The following is a 21,026-nucleotide window of genomic DNA, read 5'->3' on the forward strand; positions in this document are numbered from 1 at the left end:
TTTGAGCTATGTTATCCACGCTCATGTATTAAAAAAGATATCATTTAAAAAACATTATTTTAACATAAGTACATTAGCGTGATGATGCAAATTAAAAGTAAAATAAAAACTAAAAACATATAAAATGGTTTATTATATATATAGATAAAGATTAAATTTTAGTCACAACCTTTTTTAGAAAAAAAATATTTTAGTATTTATAATTTTAGTTTCATCAATGAAATAACTTTGTTAGTGATGGTGTGTTGGCTAAGGTGTCTTTTGCTAACTTTCTTTGTGCTGAGTTGCCAAGGTTCAAACCTTGGTTCCTTCATTTGGATAACCTTTTCTTTTTCGTAACTATTTGTTGATTTATTGTTTTAATTTTGTTGGGGGTGGGGGGGGGGGGGGTATAACTTGATAGAGTGGTATTCTCCGCCCCTGTCAAATAAAGTAGAGGGAGAGTCTTTCTCCAATGAGAATAAAGAAAGTTTTTGGGCAAGACAAGAAAGGAACTCGCCCTTTGACACCAAGGGATAAGAGCGGATTGCTGGCGATGAGACTTGGTGAAGGGAATCTATGAGAGAAGGTTCTCGACGAACCGGGTTCCGACCGAATAGAGCGTGGAGCCAACGAGTTCAGTCGAACAACGTAACGAGTCTAAGGGCGCTTGAAAGGAATGGACGGGCGAAGGAAAATGAAATATGAAAAAAAGATGCTTTGGGAGTGTGAGATAGGCGGACGGGGAGTACGCAGCCGAACAACCGCATGGGCTTCCAGCAGTGATAGCTGAACTAACCAGATGGGCCGCCAAAACCTGGAGCTGACAATGAAATCGGAAATAAACGTCGGACCCCGGCTATCCGAAGAAGGCAGACTGAAGCGGAGGAGCAGAAAATGCAACACAACAAGGGGCGAACCAAAGGCTTGCGCGAAGGAAGAAGCGAATCAATCAGAATGGAGAGAGGGAGGAGAGGTAAAAGATAGATTTTCGAGCCTGAACATATAAGCAACCTTCTATCTGGCCTCTGTACCAGTAGTGGAGTGGCTTGCTATTTTCAATTAGAAAAGGAAGATTGAGCAATGCAAAGGAGAAAGAAGTTGTCCCCTCTTCTCTGGTAACCCGCCGCCGCATATGTCGAAAAAGAGGGAGCGGGGAAGGAAGAACAACCGTTTTACTTTGGCACATGAGGTGGCGGGTTTGGCTAAGTAACATAATGGAAATGTATCGGACTGCATAATAATAGCAAAAGACTATTATCTTATGACCGACATAAGACTTCGTTTTGATATTGTTTGTTCAGCCCTTTTTCTTGTAATAGTACTGTTAAATAATATAGAATTTTGATAGAACGAATTATCTTATGTCGACTTCTATCAAAATTCTATATGACCGTCAAAAGACTCATATTGGCGAAGCTTCTAGTCGCTTCCCGAATGTCCCTTTCATTCGCTACTAGGAGAGTCGCTAGCTTGCTTGCATTCTATTCTATAAACGGAGCGGCTTGTCGAGTCTACGAAGCTTCGTAGTTGCTCCCCCCCCTTTTTTTTCTTTTGCCCCGCCATGCCACTAGATCCATAATGACCGGCGAGTCGGAACATGTATGAATATAACCACGCGAAGCGCCGTACCGGCCTATCGAAGCGAAGAAAGAGATCATTGAGCCTATTATTTAGCCGAGCTAAGGTTTGGAACCTTTATAAATAAGATATCTATCTATATATAAAATAATAAGCTAAGGGGGCTGGAAATCGCAAGAATTGAAAAGTCCTCCTTTGAATGGGATGAGAAAGACAGGTTCGGAAATGGCCGGATTAGCAGGAGGAAGGGCGGCCCCACCCTGAAACAAAGGTGTACGTACATAAATAAAGAGACTGGTTATGGCCTTGAAGGGCTCCTTCCCATCTATCTTGACTGGGAAGAGGGGGGAGGCTCTTGCGGAAGCCCTGCCCGCCCTTCTCTATTCTATTTTGAGGATCCGGCTTTCCGGACTCGTAAAAGACGGCTAGGAACAAGAATAGGGTCAGTAGTCTCTGCCGTTGCAGGTCCTTCTCCTTCCGCTGAGATGGCCCTCTTTTTTGTTTTGTTTGTTCACCGCACAAAATCATGAAGAAGCTGGAATAACTCAGAAAGAGAGTGGCGCCTAGCCGTTGAGAGCGTCTGTTGTCTTTGTAGAGGAACAGTACGATCTTGGACTGGCCCCCTTCGCATGACCTAGAAAGAAAAAGAAGTCCGTGCTACTATAAGGCCTCTAAACTCCTCCCTCAGGACACTGTTGCGTTATCATGGGGACGGGCTAGCCCCGACTTCCATAGGTCCTTGGTTCGACCTCCTAATGAGAATTGAGGTCCTTGCGCGGGCGTCTCATCCCTAAGACTTGTTTGCTCTCTATGGAGTGCCCCGTGGTTCCTCGAGTGCCAGCCGCAGAGAGGAATGCCATCAACTAGGGCGCTATTGGCCACTAACCACTCGCTCGCCGGACGCTCGGGCTCCGCGTTTCAAGTTCGTTATCCTAACCGTATCCTCTGCTCCACCGGGAGCCTGACCCCTTCTTCTATCTTATCTACTGCCTTGCTCCTCGGCTCCATACTGCTCCAGCCGCTCGCTGTAATAGCTTGCTTCTCGGGTGGCTCGCACCCTGGGTGGTGCGGCTGAGCCAGAGTGGGCTCAGCAGTCGGCCTATCTTTCCGGGCGCACGCATAAAGGCATGATTAGTTCCACGAATCTCACTGCACTGACCATAGTAAACTCCTTCTCGTTGTACCGAAATAGAGATTTGATTTAAACGACCAGGTACAGCATCACATTTTACACGAGAGGAAGGTACAGCCCAACTATGAAGTACATCAGCAGATGTTACAATAATACGTAGATGACTTTTGGCTGGTACAACCACTCGATTGTCAACTTCTAATAAACGTAATTGACCCAATTCTAGATCATCTTCTGGAATCGTATAACTGTCAAAAGTGAGTGACTGTTCATCAGAACTGTTATAGTCCGAATACTCATAAGGTTAGGCCCGTCTCCCCCCAAACTGTACTTGCAAGTTTCCCCGCAAAAAGCTCTCCACGCCTACTCTTAGAAAGAAGACTCTTTTTCTTTAGTTAGTACCGACCGTAAGACCCTTTATGAGTAAGGGGAATCGAAGGCCGGGGAAAGTTTATTGGCAACAGGGAACCCTTTCTCACCCAGTCCTACCTACCCTATGTATTCGAGGGGGCTGGAACCGAAAAAGACCTGGTTCCACACATATGAGACAGGCAGAAGGTATGGGACGACCAGTTCACCATGGAAAGCGAATTCGATCCTATAGTCGTCTTCTTTGTTCGCAGTGGAAAGGGATGCTAGTCGGCTCGAAGAAGTTGTAGGCCCCAATAAAAAAGATCAAGAATGATTCCTCACCTATCCTGTCAGGGCCCAGTTGAACGCTCGAGTATAGATTCCCTATGCTCATCGGCCGGGGCCGGCCGGCCCGTAGATCTGGATCCATCCATAGACCTGACCTGATATCGTTTGTCCAAAAAGAAAAAGTATGTTTTTAGTAGTAGTTCATGAGACCTCGAATTCCCAAGTTCCAGCTTGCATTATGCCAACAAGTCCCACCCCCAACTCTAGCTGAGAAGTTGAGTCGCCCTTCTTTTTTTTTTCTTTTTTTATTTTCAGAAAAAGAATCGAATAAAGAAAGTGATAGTCTATATCCTGTATCGATCATAGGATCACTCTATGAATAGGTAAATTCTCTGTGACCTCCCACCGTTCACGACATCCCTTGCTTCTCGCTGCGAACGGCTCCTCGGTGGAAGAGTAGAAGCGCTGGTCCCCTTTGGTCAAGTTGCTTGTACCTGCTGTTACCTACCGTAGGACCTCCGTCCCCGAAGCGAAGAAAGAGGAGCAGGAACAAGAGGTTGTCCTCTCCCGGCCCAGTAGTTCCGCAACTACTACCGTGGTTGTTGCCAACGGGGATCCCCCATTCCGAAAGGTTACTGGGCCGGCCGTTAGGTCCAAAGTTGTATGCCACAGCTATGGTGCCGATAGATTCACTACTTCAGCGCCGTTATCGGACATTTCAGGCTGAGCATCTATTTCTCGTATATCGCTCCACACCGAGAAGAGGGATGCGTACCTCCAGCAACAACAAGATGGAACCATAGGCTTCTTTGCTGGGTGCATTTCGGGGTATAGGTCTAACCATCTCAACTCCCCGTTTCTGGCATGCTATAGTTATTTAAGTCTCTCGACGGCGGGAATGGGAGATTACCGGTAAGCCAGATGCTTCGCGAACCATATTCTTAAGGCATTTCGTTGCACTTAAATCACCCTCGTGAAGAGGCGCACTCCGATACCATTGATGTCCAATAGCTTTGATAGTAATGCAGATGAGATTTTGGGGGGCTACAGTAATTACAAGCTTAGCTAGCGCTATACCTGTAGTAGGAGATACCATAGTTACTTGGCTTTGGGGTGGTTTCTCCATGGACAATGCCACCTTAAATCGTTTTTTTAGTCTTCATCATTTACTCCCCTTTCTTTTACTAGGCGTCAGTCTTCTTCATCTGGCCGCATTGCATCAATATGGATCAAATAATCCATTGGGTGTACATTCAGAGATGGATAAAATCGGGTCAAGCTGTAGAAGGTATCGCGAGACAGCCCGAGGCGGAAGGAAAAATACGAGGTACTTTATTGCTTAGTCTAGCTTTTATGGAGGCTTTAACAATTTATGGCCTGGTTGTAGCATTAGCACTTTTATTTGCTAATCCTTTTGTTTAATATTATAAATATGAAAAATTATTCCTCTCCCTCTGGTCGAGTGGCTTCGCTCCTATAAGCTAGTTCTCACTTCCGAGCTCTAACTCCTTACTTTCTTTCCCACCGTAGAACTCCAATCGAAAGGGGAATCTCCCCTTGGTCCGCTTTCTCTATCTGGGGTTCATTCTGTTCGTACACATCTGATCCTTCTTTCTCAACCATAAATGAAGGGATCGAAGAGATTATGGCAGATCATGTTCACCAAGAAATGACCCGAAATTGGATCTTGGTCTTTTTGAGATTGGTCCTTTTAATCGTAATAAAAGATGTTTTCTTGTCTCTCGTTTCTTTTCTGAACAAATCGAATAACCTAATGGATCGAACTCTCCATGAGATTCATAGTTGCATTACTTATAACTTCCTACGATTAGAGGGAAGGATCACTCCAAAAAGCAAGCTTTCTTTATATACGATAAATAAATTTGAAGTTCTTTCCTTGGTCTTCATTCAGTGAAAGGTAGTTCGCTGGCCTGTATTTTGCTCCCAGAGGTGCTGGTTCGACTCCAGCTCGCGACAAGACCAAAGGTCATAGAATATCTAGGCGCCTCCGTTTTCTCCTTAAATGGATGACAGTCCCATTTTTCTTTAAGTTCGAAGATTCTACTTGATTTGTTAAGCATGTGAACAAGTATCCCCCTACTGAAGGAATGGATTGTTTGCAGCTTATCAAGAAAAGTTTGAGAGTAAGCATTACATAACCTCCAAGATCATTTTTTGAAAAAGAAAAACGAGAGAAAAGAAAAGATAATAGATCCTCCATTTTTATATCACATATCTTATTTTGACACCAAGAAATGAATTCTAAAATAGAAAAGAATGTTCAGAAATTCAAATGAAGTTGTGAAGTTGAAACTCGCTCGGAATTAACCCGCCGCCGACAGATGTCCCATGCCACGTTTCGTGAACAGCTATGCCCGAGAATGAATGAATTGTGATATAGCGCCGAATAAGTCACAGCTCTCCGACTTGAAATCCATAAAGGACTTTAAGTCGGGAATAGAGCTGTGGTAAGCAATATAGATTGCCCCTGACTCTCTCTCTATAAAAAAAGCCCTTCTTAATTCTTAACTGAATAAGGCTTCGGCCCTATGGAGTAAAGGGAAGTGCAGATCTGGAGTGTTTGGACGAGAAAGAAAGGCTTTGCAGCAAGCGGAGTTGTACCGAAATGGATTTTCCGGGCATACGAGAAAAGAATCCAGCCGAGCATATTTGTTTGCTAGTTTCTTGATCCCGGAAATCTTGTACTCAGAGTCACGGATAAAGTGGACTACCTAGCGCCTTTGATACTTGGTGGATGACCTTTCTAGTGGCTTTTTCCCGTCCCTTTTGGGACCATTCACCCTTTTCCCAACCAAGCATAGGTAGAAGCCCTCTTTCCCATACACAACGACGGTTCCAGGCAAGATTAATAGTTTATAGTCGACTCAATATCGGCGAAATCCCCCATTGAATCTCTTTAGTACCTATTCTCTTGTAGTGCACCCTTCCTCGAAAGAGTAGGCGGTTGAAAGACCCACCTCTGAATAAAGTTTAGGTTGGGAGATCTCAAAGGGGAACCTCGCTTAGCTTATCAGTCCCTGTATTATTCAACTCATCTGTCCACTTATCTTGTCCAAAGCAGAAGGAATTTTTCAATCCTTTGTTTCGAAGGTAATCCGCCAGTCTCTAGACTGGAAAAGATTCAATCCACTTGTTGGCCTGCTTCTATGTCCTGTAGCTTCTAAGGCATTAGCTTCAAAGGGGCTTGTTGGCCCCCTTCTTAGCTCCTGAGGTCTGCTTTAATTTAAGCTTCGTCGAAAAAATCAACGAATTCTTCAAATTTTAGGTGGGATGGGGATTGTAATTATTTTTACTTCTCGAGGTATAATGACAGACCGGGAGGCTAGATTCGAAGGAATCGGTGGATAAATTTTGTGTTATATATGGTAATCCTTCTGATATCCGAATTAGATCCTAAATTTACTTATTTGTGAAAAAAAAAGAAAGGGCGGGTTGTATAATCTCACTCCTCCCCCATTAGTTGATACTTCAGGAGGTTTTATCCGGAATGAAAATAAAAGAAAATTTGTTTTTTTATCCTTCCAGTTTCGAGTGTATTCTTGGATAGTTATAGCGGCCCATAGGCGCAAGATGTACCTTGTAGGGGGGGGGGGGGCGGCGGTCCCATGGACATAGTCCTTTCAGGCAGTGGCCGTTTAGTCCATGGCCCATTGGATGGTCGGTGCAAGGCCAGAAATTGGAACACATTGATTCCGCTCGTTCCCGTCCTTCGCTTCAGGGCCTGTCCCTCGGTGTGGTCAGTACTCCATACTGTCTGGCAGCGAAGCTTACACTTGTTCACTAATTATGACGGTTCGCCAGGGCCTCTTTCCTCCTCCCTTTTCTGCTCACTCGTAGGGGTCCGGACCCCACAAAGGGGGAGGGAGTCGACTGAACATCTCAGCCATTGGCGGGAATTTCGCCCGCATCCGATCCCCAATTCTTGTTCACCCCGGATGATCGTGTTGGGTGAATTGTGACCTCGTACAATCGTGTCGGGTGAGCAACAGCCGCTTCGTCACAGTACTTACTTATGGGCTAACAGGTCACACTTTGGCCAAGTATCCTACAATGAGACTCCCGAGAGCCAGAAGTATTAAAGGAATGGCCATAGGAATGGGCGCATCATGACATCGTAAGATGTCTCGCCCGAATGAATTAGTTGGTCCTAGAAATGTTAGAAAAAGTAAACGAAAAGAGTAATAAGAAGTGAAAAGGACAGAGAAGCTTCCCAACCAGAAAGCAAAGTTCCCACTGATGGTATACTTAGTGTAAGCGAGCTCTAAGATCACATCTTTGGAATAAAATCCAGTTGGAAAAGGAAATCCAATTAGAGATAAGCTGCATAATAATAGCTCTTTTATGCTCCGGGGTGGTGAGACGAGGTGTAGCGCAGTCTGGTCAGCGCATCTGTTTTGGGTACAGAGGGCCATAGGTTCGAATCCTGTCACCTTGATGTGAGGCATTCCGTCAGCAAATACTCAAATATGAACATCCATCGACCGTTACCACTTCCTCTTACTCGTGACTCGTATATGTAGCAAGCACACGAGACCTTTACTCAGCAACTTTGCTTAGAAACCTTTTTCCAGTTTCTTTATGCCCAGCTCCCTTAGTTTTCTGATCAAATGATCAGTTATCCTTCCTACAATCCGGCGAAATTCGGGTATATAAGTGTATCCTTATGGGTATGCAAGCACTAGAACAGGGAAGTCTTTTATGACATAAGACTCATATTCTATAGAACGACATAAGATAATTTTGATAGTGTATCAAAATTCTGTACTGTTTCATTAGAACGACATAAGACTATTATTATGATAAGGAATTTACTTGTCTATGTACTGTTTCATTCGGGACCTAAAAGATCGAATGAAACAGTACATAGACAAGTAAATTCCTTATGAATTTCAAGGTACTCTCTTTAATTAAGAATTACGGGATTCATCATTCGAGAGGAAGTAGACTACTCAAGAATTTCACATTTCATTTATGTCATAATTGAATAAAGAATTCATAAAACCTAAATAAAAATAATAAGGAAGACAGAAACAATAAAGTTTTACTTGATCTTCATTGGAAACTTGAGTAAGGAGTAGATCTTTTTGGAGTTTTCTAGAATCTGAAAGCGAGAACTCCTTTCTTTTTCTTTTTTTCTTTATTTGACCTACTTTAGCCGGATGAAAGGAAACTTTCACGTCCGATTTTGAGGGGGGGGGATCCTATCCCAATTTTTATTTTGCTAGGCCCATAGATAAAAAACCCACTTTTTTACGATTACGGGGTTTATTGGAATATGAAATTCAACCCTGGAAATACAGGATCCCAATTTTTTTTACTACCCGTAGCTTCGATACATTTCGAAATCGAGAGATGTCTACCGGGGGGGGGGGGTTCTATCAGACAACAATTAGCAAATCTAGATTTACGAATGATTATAGATTATTCATTGGTAGAATGGAAAGAATTGGAGGAAGAGGAACCCACAGGGAATGAATGGGAAGATAGAAAAGTTGGAAGAAGAAAAGATTTTTTGCTTAGACGCATGGAATTGGCTAAGCATTTTATTCGAACAAATATAGAACCAAAATGGATGGTTTTGTGTCTATTACCAGTTCTTCCTCCTGAGTTGAATAATAAGGAATTTACTCGTACAACGGATTAGCAATCCGCCGCTTTCGTCCACTCAGCCATCTCTCCCAATTGAAAAAGATAATTACTATGTTACATTACACATCAAGTAAGGATTAAATTAAGTATTTCTTTCACATTCTTTATCGTTATTATAGAATTAGCAATTCCATTTAGATGCTCGAAAGATCAAAATAGAAAGATAAAAAAAAAGACCTTCTTGCTTTTATTTTATTCGAAGTGCCTTTTTGGCCTGGCCCGGTCAATACCCAGCCGGGCCTTTTTTTGTTACTAAAAATTCCCTTCATTTTTTTATTTATAGGCAACATACTCTAAATAGCCAATTTAGTACCCGTGTAACAATTTCCGTTCTGGGGTTTACATATACTTATCATTTTTGTTATAATGGAAATTGAGAAAGATTTTTGATTCAAAAGAATAAATCAAGAAAAGGATAAATCAAGTATGTATCAGTTTGTATTTTCTTATGTCGTTTGGCAAACCAAATTTTAGATTCAAATCCAAGAATCATTGACGAATACTCAGTCAACGAATATCCCGTTTGTCATAAATTTTGGTTTTTTGAGTGAAAATATACATTTGATTTTTCAATAAAGTGAGGGGAAGCTTTTTGGCATTGTGTGTTTTGAGATACTATACAATCAATCGAAGGGACAATCAAAAGGGGAAAAGGGTTTTTTTTTTCTAATTTTGATAAGTTTAGTTAGAAAAAGGATTCAAAAGGGGATGCAAGTACAATAAACTAAAATTGAGTAATCCAACAAAAAAGGTAAAAATTTCTCCTATTGTGTATCGTTTTGGCGGCATGGCCGAGTGGTAAGGCGGGGGACTGCAAATCCTTTTTCCCCAGTTCAAATCCGGGTGCCGCCTCATCAGCAAACGAATCGGAATCTCTTATTCTGTTCTGCTGATATAACTCAACCTAATTTTACCCAGCCAGAACAGAATAAGGGGACTGTTAATACTTGGTTGATTCTAAACATCCGTTCTGGGGATTTTGTAAAAGATTGGAAATCGGAAATCTTTGAATCCAAAATGAAAAGAAAGATTTGATTTTAATGTTTGATTTTAATGGTCGAAGCAAGACTTCCCGATTCCTTTCTACTACTAATGTAATGTCTACTTATTGGGTCTTGATTGGAGATAATTTAACTACTGGTTGGGGGAAGTTCTTTCTATTTCTATACTGTGTAATCTACATATATAGGCTCGCGAGAATCTCTGAGTGTTCAGACATTCAATCACTATTAGATTGAGATGGATAATTTATAGAAAAAAACATGAAAAAAATGATTCTTTTTTTTAACCTCTCGTCAAAAGTATAATATACTATCTCCCAACTCCTTCAGAGAGACAATCGGGAAAGGGTACGGATTAGATCAAATAGGAAAAAGTTTGTAATAGATAGCAATTGATTTATTTTTACTTTGAAGGGCAAGAAAAAAAGGAATGTGCCCTCTTATTTTATTACTAGATGTTCCATTAGTAACATTTCTTTGTAGTTTTGATTTTTTATTTTACTTGTGTTTAGTCTTTCCCGATTATAAATCATATAGAAATTTTTGAAATGGATTTTTTGATTGGTTCATCAATAGTGTTCGCCCAGAATCCCTTTTTGACTCTGGACCATTTATTCTACTATTATTAGTGAGCAATAATGGAATAATTCTATCATAGAGATAAGGGACATAATTCACATGGATATAGTAAGTCTCGCTTGGGCTTCTTTAATGGTAGTCTTTACATTTTCCCTTTCACTCGTAGTATGGGGAAGAAGTGGACTTTAGAAGCACTCCTAATTTAGTTGAGGAATGAAACGGTATCAATTGTTTTATAGATCGTTCTGCAACGCATTTTTGATTTGAATTGAAATCATTTTCAAATCAAAATATCTTCGTTTCCAAATTCCATTGGATTATAGTGGATCAATGTATTCTATAACAGTAAAACAAAACAATTATTTCAGATTCATCGGAATAAATAGATGTATCAAAGAAATAGAATTGGGTCACACGTAAATTCCATATATGGATTAATAACTACATATATTGAAGATAGAAGCTAATATAGTATACCAACTTTATTAGAAACAATTTTATACACTACTATAACACTAATAGAGAGTATGATAAGTAAGAAATCAATTTCTTACTTACCGTACTCTCGGATCTCATAGAATACCGCCGATTATAGCCCGTTGATTTCATTTAAGGCGCAAAACAAAAATAGAATACTTTTCATTTGATTTCTTCAACTATTGATAAGAATTCAGAAGTCAAGTTTCATTTAAAGTAATTAATCATTTTGACTGGCTGTTTTTACGTAAATTATAAGTAGAAAAGCAGTAGGAATTAAAATGAACAGTGCAGTAGCAATAAATGCAAGAATTTTTTACTTCCATAATCTCATCGTTTTTTTTTTCAAAATAACTCAGGATTTAATCCCATAGAGATGATAAATCTTTCACCTGTCAATTCAATGAATGCATTACCTATCGATGATCTTGAATCGGATCAATATCATGAATAACAATATCTGAGCTATTAAATTAATTCGTCGTCGAGAATTGAATAGTATAACATACGAACATCTTTTATCCATACTGAATCCAAAATGGGATTCCCGGACCAATCAAAAACCCCTTTACTTTATTTATCCTTCTTTTCTTTATTTTCTATAACCTACCTTCCTTAGGTCTTCCTTATAGAACCATCAAACGAACTCTAACCACCCGCCCCAACTACAAAAACCCAACAAACAATACAAGCGAAGTGGAAAAAGAGAGGAATTAGGTTCTAAATTTTAATGATCTAAATTTCTTTGGAAGACAAATAAGTATGAGAAAGATGAGTCACGAGAGAAAAGATGGAATATTCTATCAACTTCACTATTTTAGTTATTTTTTAGTTTAGGGTTTGTTCTTTCTTCGACAGAATCCTGAAAAAAAGAAGGGAAATCCCTTCGGAATTCAATTATGCTCTCTGTCCCTTCTTTCACAGAAAATCGAGAGGCGAATTGATGTACTTATTGGATCCGTCGGGACTGACGGGGCTCGAACCCGCAACGTCCGCCTTGACAGGGCGGTGCTCTTGCCTATTGAACTACAATCCCAGGGAAATAAGAAGAGATCTAGCAGAAATTTTGGATTCTTTTTTATTCTCTTGTATCAGGTATTTTTTCGTATCAGGTATTTTTTAAGAACAAGAGGGTTCTACCATCTGATAGTAGATTGACAAATTGTTGGGCCGAGCTGGATTTGAACCAGCGTAGACATATTGTCAACGAATTTACAGTCCGTCCCCATTAACCACTCGGGCATCGACCCAACGCCTATTTCATTTTAGACGTTCCATAATCAACTTCATTTCGTCTCCCAGGCAGATTTGACAAATACATATCACTTTATATAAAATACAAAGTCCCACTGAGTAGACTATTAGAAGGACTTGACAAAGATGGATCACTTGATAGAAAATCCCACTCCTATAGTCTTGAGTATTGGTATACCCCTAGAGGGACTTGAACCCTCGTTTTCTCCGTGAAAGAGATAGGTCGTAACCACTGGACCATAGGGGCCTTTGGCCACCTTACCTTAATATAACTCAGACCTTTTGGAGATGTGAATCAAACCGAAAAACTCATTAACTATTCTGGAGGTTAATGGTAATCAAATCAAACTTTACCATTCAATTACAACCTTGAAACTTGATTTCATTGGTCTTTCTCGTCTTTATATCTCTCATTCACAAAGGGTTCTGCGTTGGATCCAAGATCCTTTACTATCCAGTGGATTCAAGGTGCTTTACCAAAATAGTATTTGACCACTTAAATTATATTGCGCCCTAAGTCATACTGTCAATTGATGACAGGACAGGAGGGCAATAAAAGAATAGAGAAGACGGAAATATAGATTAGGTATATCCGCGCGTGTTAATGTTAAGTTAATAAATACAACATTCATATAGTTTTCTGGTATTCAATATTATATTCAAGTAAATTAGAATTTCAATACCGTTATACATTATATTATACATTATAATATAAGAAACTGAATCAGTTTTGATATTTGATATTCTAAAAAAATCCCAAAGCAGAGTAAGCCTAAATGGTAGAATTCTTTTTCTAGGACTGTTTTATAAATTCCGTTCCAGTTGCATCTCTTAAAATAACTTCAGTATCAATTTTTATTTCACCTATCTCATAGATTCCAGTCAAAGATTCATAGAATCGAAATTCCATCATTGCTAGATCTATAGGATTTTATTTGATATTTGATGGATAATGAGCCAGCCTAAATGGTATTTTTTTTAGAATTCGATATGGATGAATATAAATAACTTACAATTTCAAAATAATCCGGGATAGACGCAATGTCCACAATACCTGGATTTAATCAGATACAATTTGAAGGATTTTGTAGGTTCATTGATCAGGGTTTGGCAGAGGAGCTTTCTAAGTTTCCAAAAATTGAAGATACAAATCAAGAAATTGACTTTGAATTATTTTTGGAAAGATATCAATTGGTAGAACCCTTGATAAAGGAAAGAGATGCTGTGTATGAATCACTCACATATTCTTCTGAATTATATGTATCGGCGAGACTCATTTGGAAAAACGATAGGCGTAAGTATATCCAGGAACAAACAATTTTGATAGGAAAGATCCCTCTAATGACTTCTCTGGGAGCTTTTATAGTAATGGAATCTATAGAATTGTGATCAATCAATTCTAGAGATTCCATTTACTATAAAAGCTATGAAATATGATAATCTATCTTTTGGTCTCATTTAACATATAATAATAGCAAAAGACTTCTATCTATATGAAATATGGAACGGAACCCCAAGGAATAATAACTGAGTCTTTTTGGGGAATATTGGAGAAGAAAAGGACGTTTTTTCTGTATTTAACAAAAAGTAAATCTTTTTTACTAGATAATTGTACATTTAAATATGTATTATCTTATTGATTACAATAAAATGAAAAAATGAAGGAGGTTTTTCAATGCGAGATCTAAAAACATATCTTTCCGTGGCGCCGGTACTAAGTACTCCATGGTTCGGTTCTTTGGCAGGTTTATTGATAGAGATTAATCGTTTTTTCCCGGATGCGTTGACGTTCCCATTCTAGTTATTGGCGCGGGACGGAATAAAGAATATTAGAGATACAATTAAATATCAGCCCCCTCTTTTCTCTTTTTTCCCTTTTTTAGAGGAAGGGAGGAAAGAGAAAGAATAAAAGTGCATTCAACAGCTGTGAGACTCGGGTTCTGGTTGGAATGAAATGAATATTTCATTCTATGGAAGTCGAATACAAACAGTGGTTCTAGGGAAAGATTATTATACAAGATACTTATATAAAATATAAAATGCTGAACTGTGATTTGAAAGTTTAGAAATCTTTCTATCTTATTTCCGATATTGAGTGTAGTGAAATCTTGCATAAGAGGATAGCAAGTTACAAATTCTATTTTGTTTTTTCCTTCCTTTCTTCTTTTTCGTTTCGGATTGAAAGAGGAAGAGTTGAGTAAATGAAAAATCCAAAGGAGGTTCATGGCCAAGGGTAAAGATGTGCGAATACCGGTTCTTTTGGAATGTACCGCTTGTGTTCGAAACGGTGTTAATAAGGAATCAACGGGCATTTCCAGATATATTACTCAAAAGAACCGGCACAATACGCCTAATCGATTGGAGTTACGAAAATTCTGTCCATATTGTTACAAACATACGATTCACGTGGAGATAAAGAAATAGATTGAAGCGAGTACTTGCGCCCTTATCTTAATCTTACAAGGCAAGGAAAGGGAAAAATGACATTATATATATAACATATTTAACATAGTTAAAAATAATTATAAACAAACCAAATCCTATTTATTTATTCTAATTATAGATCCGGCTGAAATAGGATTTTAGGGATAAGAAATAAACTAACCAAACCATGGATAAATCCAAGCGAACTTTTCTTAAATCCAAGCGATCTTTTCGTAAGCGTTTGCCCCCGATCCAATCGGGGGATCGAATTGATTATAAAAACATGAGTTTAATTAGTCGATTTATTAGTGAACAGGGAAAAATATTATCTAGACGAGTAAATAGATTGACCTTGAAACAACAACGATTAATTACTATTGCTATAAAACAAGCTCGTATTTTATCTTTGTTACCTTTTCTTAATAATGAGAAAAAATTTGAAAGAACTGAGTCGACCACTAGAACTACTAGTCTTAGAGGCAGAAAAAGGTAGGTTTACTCTTTATTAACTTGAATTCAAACCCCATCCGAACTTAAACACGGATTTCTATTTTGTGGTCAAAATCCAAGAATCCGGATTGAATTCTCGTGTCATAAGAAAAAAAAGAAGAATCTGGGAAGAAGAAAATTTTTTTTGAACGCGTTGATTCATTTTTATTTTGACTACTTTCTTTTCTCATATTCTATTCATTTTTATTTTCTTTTTTATTCGACCTTCCCGGAGTTCATTCTTCGGGCAACTCCGTTTAACCGGTGGATTCCTTCCAACTTACTTCTTTTATAATCTCATTGGAAGTCATATAAAGACAATTCCTATTTGATATAGCTATTTGTGCAAGTATTTTACGATTAAGAAGCAACTATCTCTTGTACAGATCATTTATTAATCTACTATAACTATAGCATACCCCCTTTCGCGAATTGCTGCATTTATTCGAGTGATCCACAAATGACGAAAATTGATTTTTTTCCTATCCCTATCCCGATGAGCCGAAACCAAAGCTCTTATTTTTTGTTGAGTAATAGTTCGAGTAAGTCTTGAATAAGCCCCCCGAAAGCTTGATGCAAATAAACGAATTTTTGTTCTACGTCTCCGAGCGATATATCCCCGTCTAATTCTGGACATTGAATAAATGAAACTTTAACGAATAACTAATAGATTTCCTAGATTTCCTTTCTTTCAGTTATTCTTTTGCCCCTTTCCTAGTATATTAATAACAAAACTGATTTTTCCAATGTATAAACTAAGAATTCCAATGGCTTTGGCTACTATAACCTTCCCAACCACAATTTTTGATTTTTTCTAGACATTTCACCTCGAAATACGAAATTTGACTATACTAGGTATTAAAAAATCAAAGTAATGATAAAGAAATAGTGGATTCCATCGTTTCTATGGTTACTTCTTCAACGGTGAGGTCTTCTCTATACACCGGAGCCTTTACTTCATTTAATCAATGTTATTGCTAACTTGTATCGTTCACATTCTTCGGCTCTACCCATGAATTATCCAGTAATAGGTCTTTCACAACAAGCTCTACCTATACAGTAACGGTATTTAATTATGAAGGTTGGCTGGGTAACTGACCCTGTTAGTCCGTTCTTGCAAGAGGGGTCTATGTTAACTAAGATTTCCTCCGCTTAATGGATAACCATTTGCTACCAGTGGAGAATTGCTTCTCATTTTGAATTGAGGTGAGTGGATTTACACCAACAGAAACCATAAATTTCATACAAAATAAAAGGGATATCATCCATTTTTAGATAGGAAATCTAGTTTGTTTTTCCGTTATATCCTATTTGATCATTGATATTCGAACATTGTTCTCTTTCCTTTGTTCTAGTTCATGATCTGAACGAGTCGCACATACACCCTAGTACATGTTCCTCGGCGCTGAGGGCATCCCCGAAGCGCGGGGGATTTTGTGACATTTCTAATTGGCTGTCTTGTATTTCTAATAAGTTGTTTAATCATTGGCATGTTGAATCATATACATAATGGGCTGGTTTAGATCGATCCTAACCGGATGATTATCAATTACTTTTATTCAATAGAATAATAAAAAAGATTCCATAGAATAATAATATTCAACTCGGCAGGGTTCATTTCAAAATTGACGCGAAATCCAGGTTATTGTCATTCAACCGCCACAAGATCAACAATTCCATAAGCTTGTGCCTCTGTTGCTGACATAAAAACATCTCTTTCCATGTCTTCGGATACAACCCATAAGGGTTTGCCCGTTCTTTGTACATAAACCCTTGTCAGGGTTTCACGTAGTTTCAGCAGTTCTCCCACTTCCAGGATGAATTCTCCCGTTGCTACTTCAAAAAAAGAACCAGCAGGTTGGTGGATCATTACCTTGATGATATAAGATAATAAAAGGTTTCTCTCTTTTTCATGATGAGGGGAAGATAAAAGAAAGATAAAAGAATAACAAGAAAAAAAGATAGAATCGAACAACCGTACGGGCATTATGCATTGCATACGGCTCTACAATAAAATTGACCCTTACCTTCCATCAAAGAAATAAAAAATAGGATCGATCAGACCCCGATCGGTAAATGATCAACTTACCACCCTTCCTTTCGGAGGAATTCAAAAATACTATGATGGCTCCGTTGCTATATATATTTATTATATTTTTTTGTCTGTGATTTGTCTGTCATTCAGCAATCCCAAAGTTGCTTTTTATTTGATCAAATAATAAATAAACTAAGGAAAAAAGAATTTTTTTTCGCTCCATAACATAAATAGAAATATTGTTAAGAGACCTCTGGTGTGAAAAAAGTTTGTGACGCTGAACTGGACTTCCAAAATAAGAAAATAGGAAATACGTTGTGACGCTGAACTGGACTTCCAAAATAAGAAAATAGGAAATACGTTTTTATCATATTACTCTCTCGATACATAAGCTAATGTTGTGAAAACAAAATTTTTTTTTATATCGAATTCAAAGTGCCATGCTATTATTACTTAATATTCATATTCATATTTCATATGGCGAAGGCATAGTCTTCTTTTTTCTCTCAAATAAATAAAAGCCTCATTGGCGCCAAGCGTGAGGGAATGCTAGACGTTTGGTAATTTCTCCTCCGACCAGGATAAAAGATCCCATTGAAGCGGCGGATCCCATGCATATTGTATGTACATCTGGTTGCACAAACTGCATAGTATCATAAAGAGCCACTCCCGGTATTACCCATCCGCTAGGAGAGTTTATAAATAAATACAGCTCTTGGGTATCATCTTCGATACTGAGATATATCATAAGACCAATAAGTTGATTTGAGATCTCGCTATCAACCTCTTGACCTAAAAAAAGTAATCTTTCTCGATAAAGTCGGTTGATTAGGGTCAAATTGTATCCCTTAAGAACCGTACAGGCGCCTTTTAACGCATACGGTTCAAAAAAAAATCAATGTGTATATTCCAATACTTTTTCTTTTTTCATAGCAAGTTCCTTCTAACTTATAATAAAAGGATTTTTTTTCACTAAATATGAGTTTGTCTTCCTTTCCTTATAACGAATGTAAAAAAAAAAAGAATTCATTAAACTTATCCAATTAACTTCTCATTGATGGATTGTTTCATCGAGATCCAATCCAAATCACGATGTCATTTTCTTGTTCTTAAATGGGCCTCTTTAATCTTTTTAGGTTTATGCTCTACTCCGGGTAAAGATCAGCCCGATTTTGATTTGCACATATAGTACAAATGTTCCCATTACCACTTCTTTTTGTTATCCCCCCCTTTTTTTCAATTCATGCATTCCGTAAAAAAGGTTGACGGATTCATGCATATTACTCAATTGATTAACATAATAGTTTGAAAAAAATTTTTCTTTAAAAAAAGGAATACTTTATGATATAAAATAAAATAGAAATAGATATATTACCACTTGGTTTTTTTTAACGGAGCCTGGATACTTCAATGTAGTAGTCCAACTAAGACAACCATAAATTCTTCTAATTGATAATAGTAATCCGAATCCCCCCAAAACGGATCTAATTGCACTTCACGCTCCAAAATTTTGATGATGAAATGAATCTTTCGTGGGCGAAACAGAGGATATCTCGATTGGGGAGAAAACGGGGAAATCCCATATGACCAAATATCTGACAAGTCACACTATATGTCAAGCCAAGATGCATCTTCCTCTCCAGGACTTTGAAAAGGTACTTTTGGGACACCAATAGGCATTAAATGAAATAGAAAAGAACTAAGTACTATATTTTACTTTGATGTGGAAACGTAACAAAGCCTTTCTTTTTCTTTATAATATTGTACTTTATCCTAATCAGATTTTATTCAATTCAAAAGATTTTATTCATCATTTATGAAAATTTGATAAAGAAAGCAAGAAAAAAAGGGAAAATTATTACGAATAGTGTCCTCTAATGATGAACAAGTATGGGCACATTCGCTCATAGAAAATGGCATTCACTTCCCCATTGCGTATTGGTACTTATCGAGTATAGAATAATTCTGTTTCTCTTTGTTCCTACGAACAAAATTGTTCCATTATTACCAACAGAATAGAACAAATATGAACCCTTGCGTTGAAATAATTTACTAAAACTAAATAGGGGGGTTCATAACATAGTCATAGTATAGTCTTTTACAATGCAATAAAGTTACATAGTGTCTTTTTTCTTTCATAAAGGGGTATTTCCATGGGTTTGCCTTGGTATCGTGTTCATACCGTTGTATTGAATGATCCCGGACGGTTGCTTTCTGTTCATATAATGCATACAGCTTTGGTTGCTAGTTGGGCCGGTTCGATGGCCCTGTATGAAATAGCAGTTTTTGATCCTTCTGACCCTGTTCTTGATCAAATGTGGAGACAGGGTATGTTCGTTATACCCTTCATGACTCGTTTAGGAATAACCAATTCCTGGGGTGGTTGGAGTATCACGGGGGGGACTATAACTAATCCGGGTATTTGGAGTTACGAAGGTGTGGCTGGAGCGCATATTTTGTTTTCTGGGTTGTGCTCTTTGGCAGCTATCTGGCATTGGGTATATTGGGATCTCGAAATATTTTGTGATGAACGTACAGGAAAACCCTCTTTGGATTTGCCCAAGATCTTTGGAATACATTTATTTCTTGCAGGTGTGGCTTGCTTTGGTTTTGGTGCATTTCATGTAAAATGCTTGTATGGTCCTGGTATATGGGTGTCCGATCCTTATGGGCTAACAGGAAAAGTACAATCTGTAAATCCATCGTGGGGTGTGGAGGGTTTTGATCCTTTTGTTCCGGGAGGAATAGCCTCTCATCATATTGCGGCAGGGACTTTAGGCATATTAGCAGGTCTATTCCATCTTAGCGTCCGCCCGCCCCAACGTCTATACAAAGGATTGCGTATGGGCAATATTGAAACTGTCCTTTCCAGTGGTGTCGCTGCTGTCTTTTTTGCAGCTTTTGTTGTTGCCAGAACTATGTGGTATGGTTCAGCGACTACTCCCATCGAATTATTTGGGCCTACTCGTTATCAATGGGATCAGGGATACTTCCAACAAGAAATATATAGAAGAGTCAGTGCTGGATTAGCCGAAAATCAAAGTTTATCAGAAGCTTGGGCTAAAATTCCTGAAAAATTAGCCTTTTATGATTACATCGGAAATAATCCGGCAAAAGGGGGATTATTTAGGGCGGGTTCAATGGATAACGGGGATGGAATAGCGGTTGGATGGTTAGGACATCCTATCTTTAGAGATAAAGAAGGCCGTGAACTTTTTGTACGTCGTATGCCTACCTTTTTTGAAACATTTCCGGTCGTTTTGGTAGACGGAGACGGGATTGTTAGGGCCGATGTTCCGTTTCGAAGGGCAGAATCTAAGTATAGTGTCGAACAAGTTGGTGTAACTGTTGAGTTCTACGGTGGTGAACTCAATGGAGTCAGTTATAGTGATCCTGTTACTGTCAAAAAATATGCTAGACGCGCTCAATTGGGGGAAATTTTTGAATTAGATCGTGCTACTTTGAAATCTGACGGTGTTTTTTGTAGCAGTCCAAGGGGTTGGTTTACTTTTGGACATGCTTCATTTGCTTTGCTCTTCTTCTTCGGACACATTTGGCATGGTGCTCGAACCTTGTTTAGAGATGTTTTCGCTGGTATTGACCCAAATTTGGATGCTCAAGTAGAATTTGGAGCATTCCAAAAACTTGGAGATCCAACTACAAGAAGACAAGTAGCCTGATACAACATTTCTTTGGTCTCTTTTGAATCGATTTTCTTTTTATGATTTTATTTTTATATAGGGTACCAGATAAATCTTGATTTGAA

The 21,026-nt window shown here is 38.5% G+C and overlaps 1 protein-coding gene and 3 non-coding genes across 4 annotated transcripts; 2 read left to right on the top strand and 2 right to left on the bottom strand.

The window, feature by feature from the left end:
- The first annotated feature begins 7,712 nt into the window (after positions 1-7,712).
- On the top strand, positions 7,713-7,787 carry TRNAP-UGG (transfer RNA proline (anticodon UGG)). The gene has a single exon. It is a non-coding gene; the product is annotated as a tRNA-Pro (tRNA).
- A 1,995-nt stretch (positions 7,788-9,782) lies between these two features.
- TRNAC-GCA (transfer RNA cysteine (anticodon GCA)) lies at positions 9,783-9,853 on the top strand. Its single transcript has one exon. It is a non-coding gene; the product is annotated as a tRNA-Cys (tRNA).
- Positions 9,854-12,224: 2,371 nt separating this feature from the next.
- Positions 12,225-12,308, bottom strand: TRNAY-GUA (transfer RNA tyrosine (anticodon GUA)). Its single transcript has one exon. It is a non-coding gene; the product is annotated as a tRNA-Tyr (tRNA).
- Positions 12,309-16,819: 4,511 nt separating this feature from the next.
- On the bottom strand, positions 16,820-18,940 carry LOC143535880 (ATP-dependent Clp protease proteolytic subunit-like). Its single transcript, XM_077030014.1, has 3 exons — positions 18,870-18,940; positions 17,797-18,087; positions 16,820-17,102 (listed from the first exon to the last, which is right to left on the bottom strand). Exons 1-3 carry the CDS (start codon positions 18,938-18,940, stop codon positions 16,874-16,876), a joined length of 591 nt encoding a protein of 196 aa, XP_076886129.1. The 3' UTR covers positions 16,820-16,873.
- Between the last annotated feature and the right edge of the window lie 2,086 nt (positions 18,941-21,026).

Source organism: Bidens hawaiensis, unplaced genomic scaffold (assembly GCF_021521415.1).
Source record: "Bidens hawaiensis isolate Kalapana, Puna unplaced genomic scaffold, B.hawaiensis_p1.1 tig00010669_1, whole genome shotgun sequence".
NCBI classification, from domain to species: domain Eukaryota; kingdom Viridiplantae; phylum Streptophyta; class Magnoliopsida; order Asterales; family Asteraceae; genus Bidens; species Bidens hawaiensis.

Coding starts and splice junctions, on each gene's coding strand:
- LOC143535880 (XM_077030014.1), bottom strand. CDS start 18,940: ATGCCTATTGGTGTCCCAAAAGTACCTTTTCAAAGTCCTGGAGAGGAA. Junction 18,088..18,869: donor GCATCTTGGCTTGACATATA/GTGTGACTTGTC, acceptor TTTGACCCTAAT/CAACCGACTTTATCGAGAAA. Junction 17,103..17,796: donor CGTCTAGCATTCCCTCACGC/TTGGCGCCAATG, acceptor ATCTTATATCAT/CAAGGTAATGATCCACCAAC.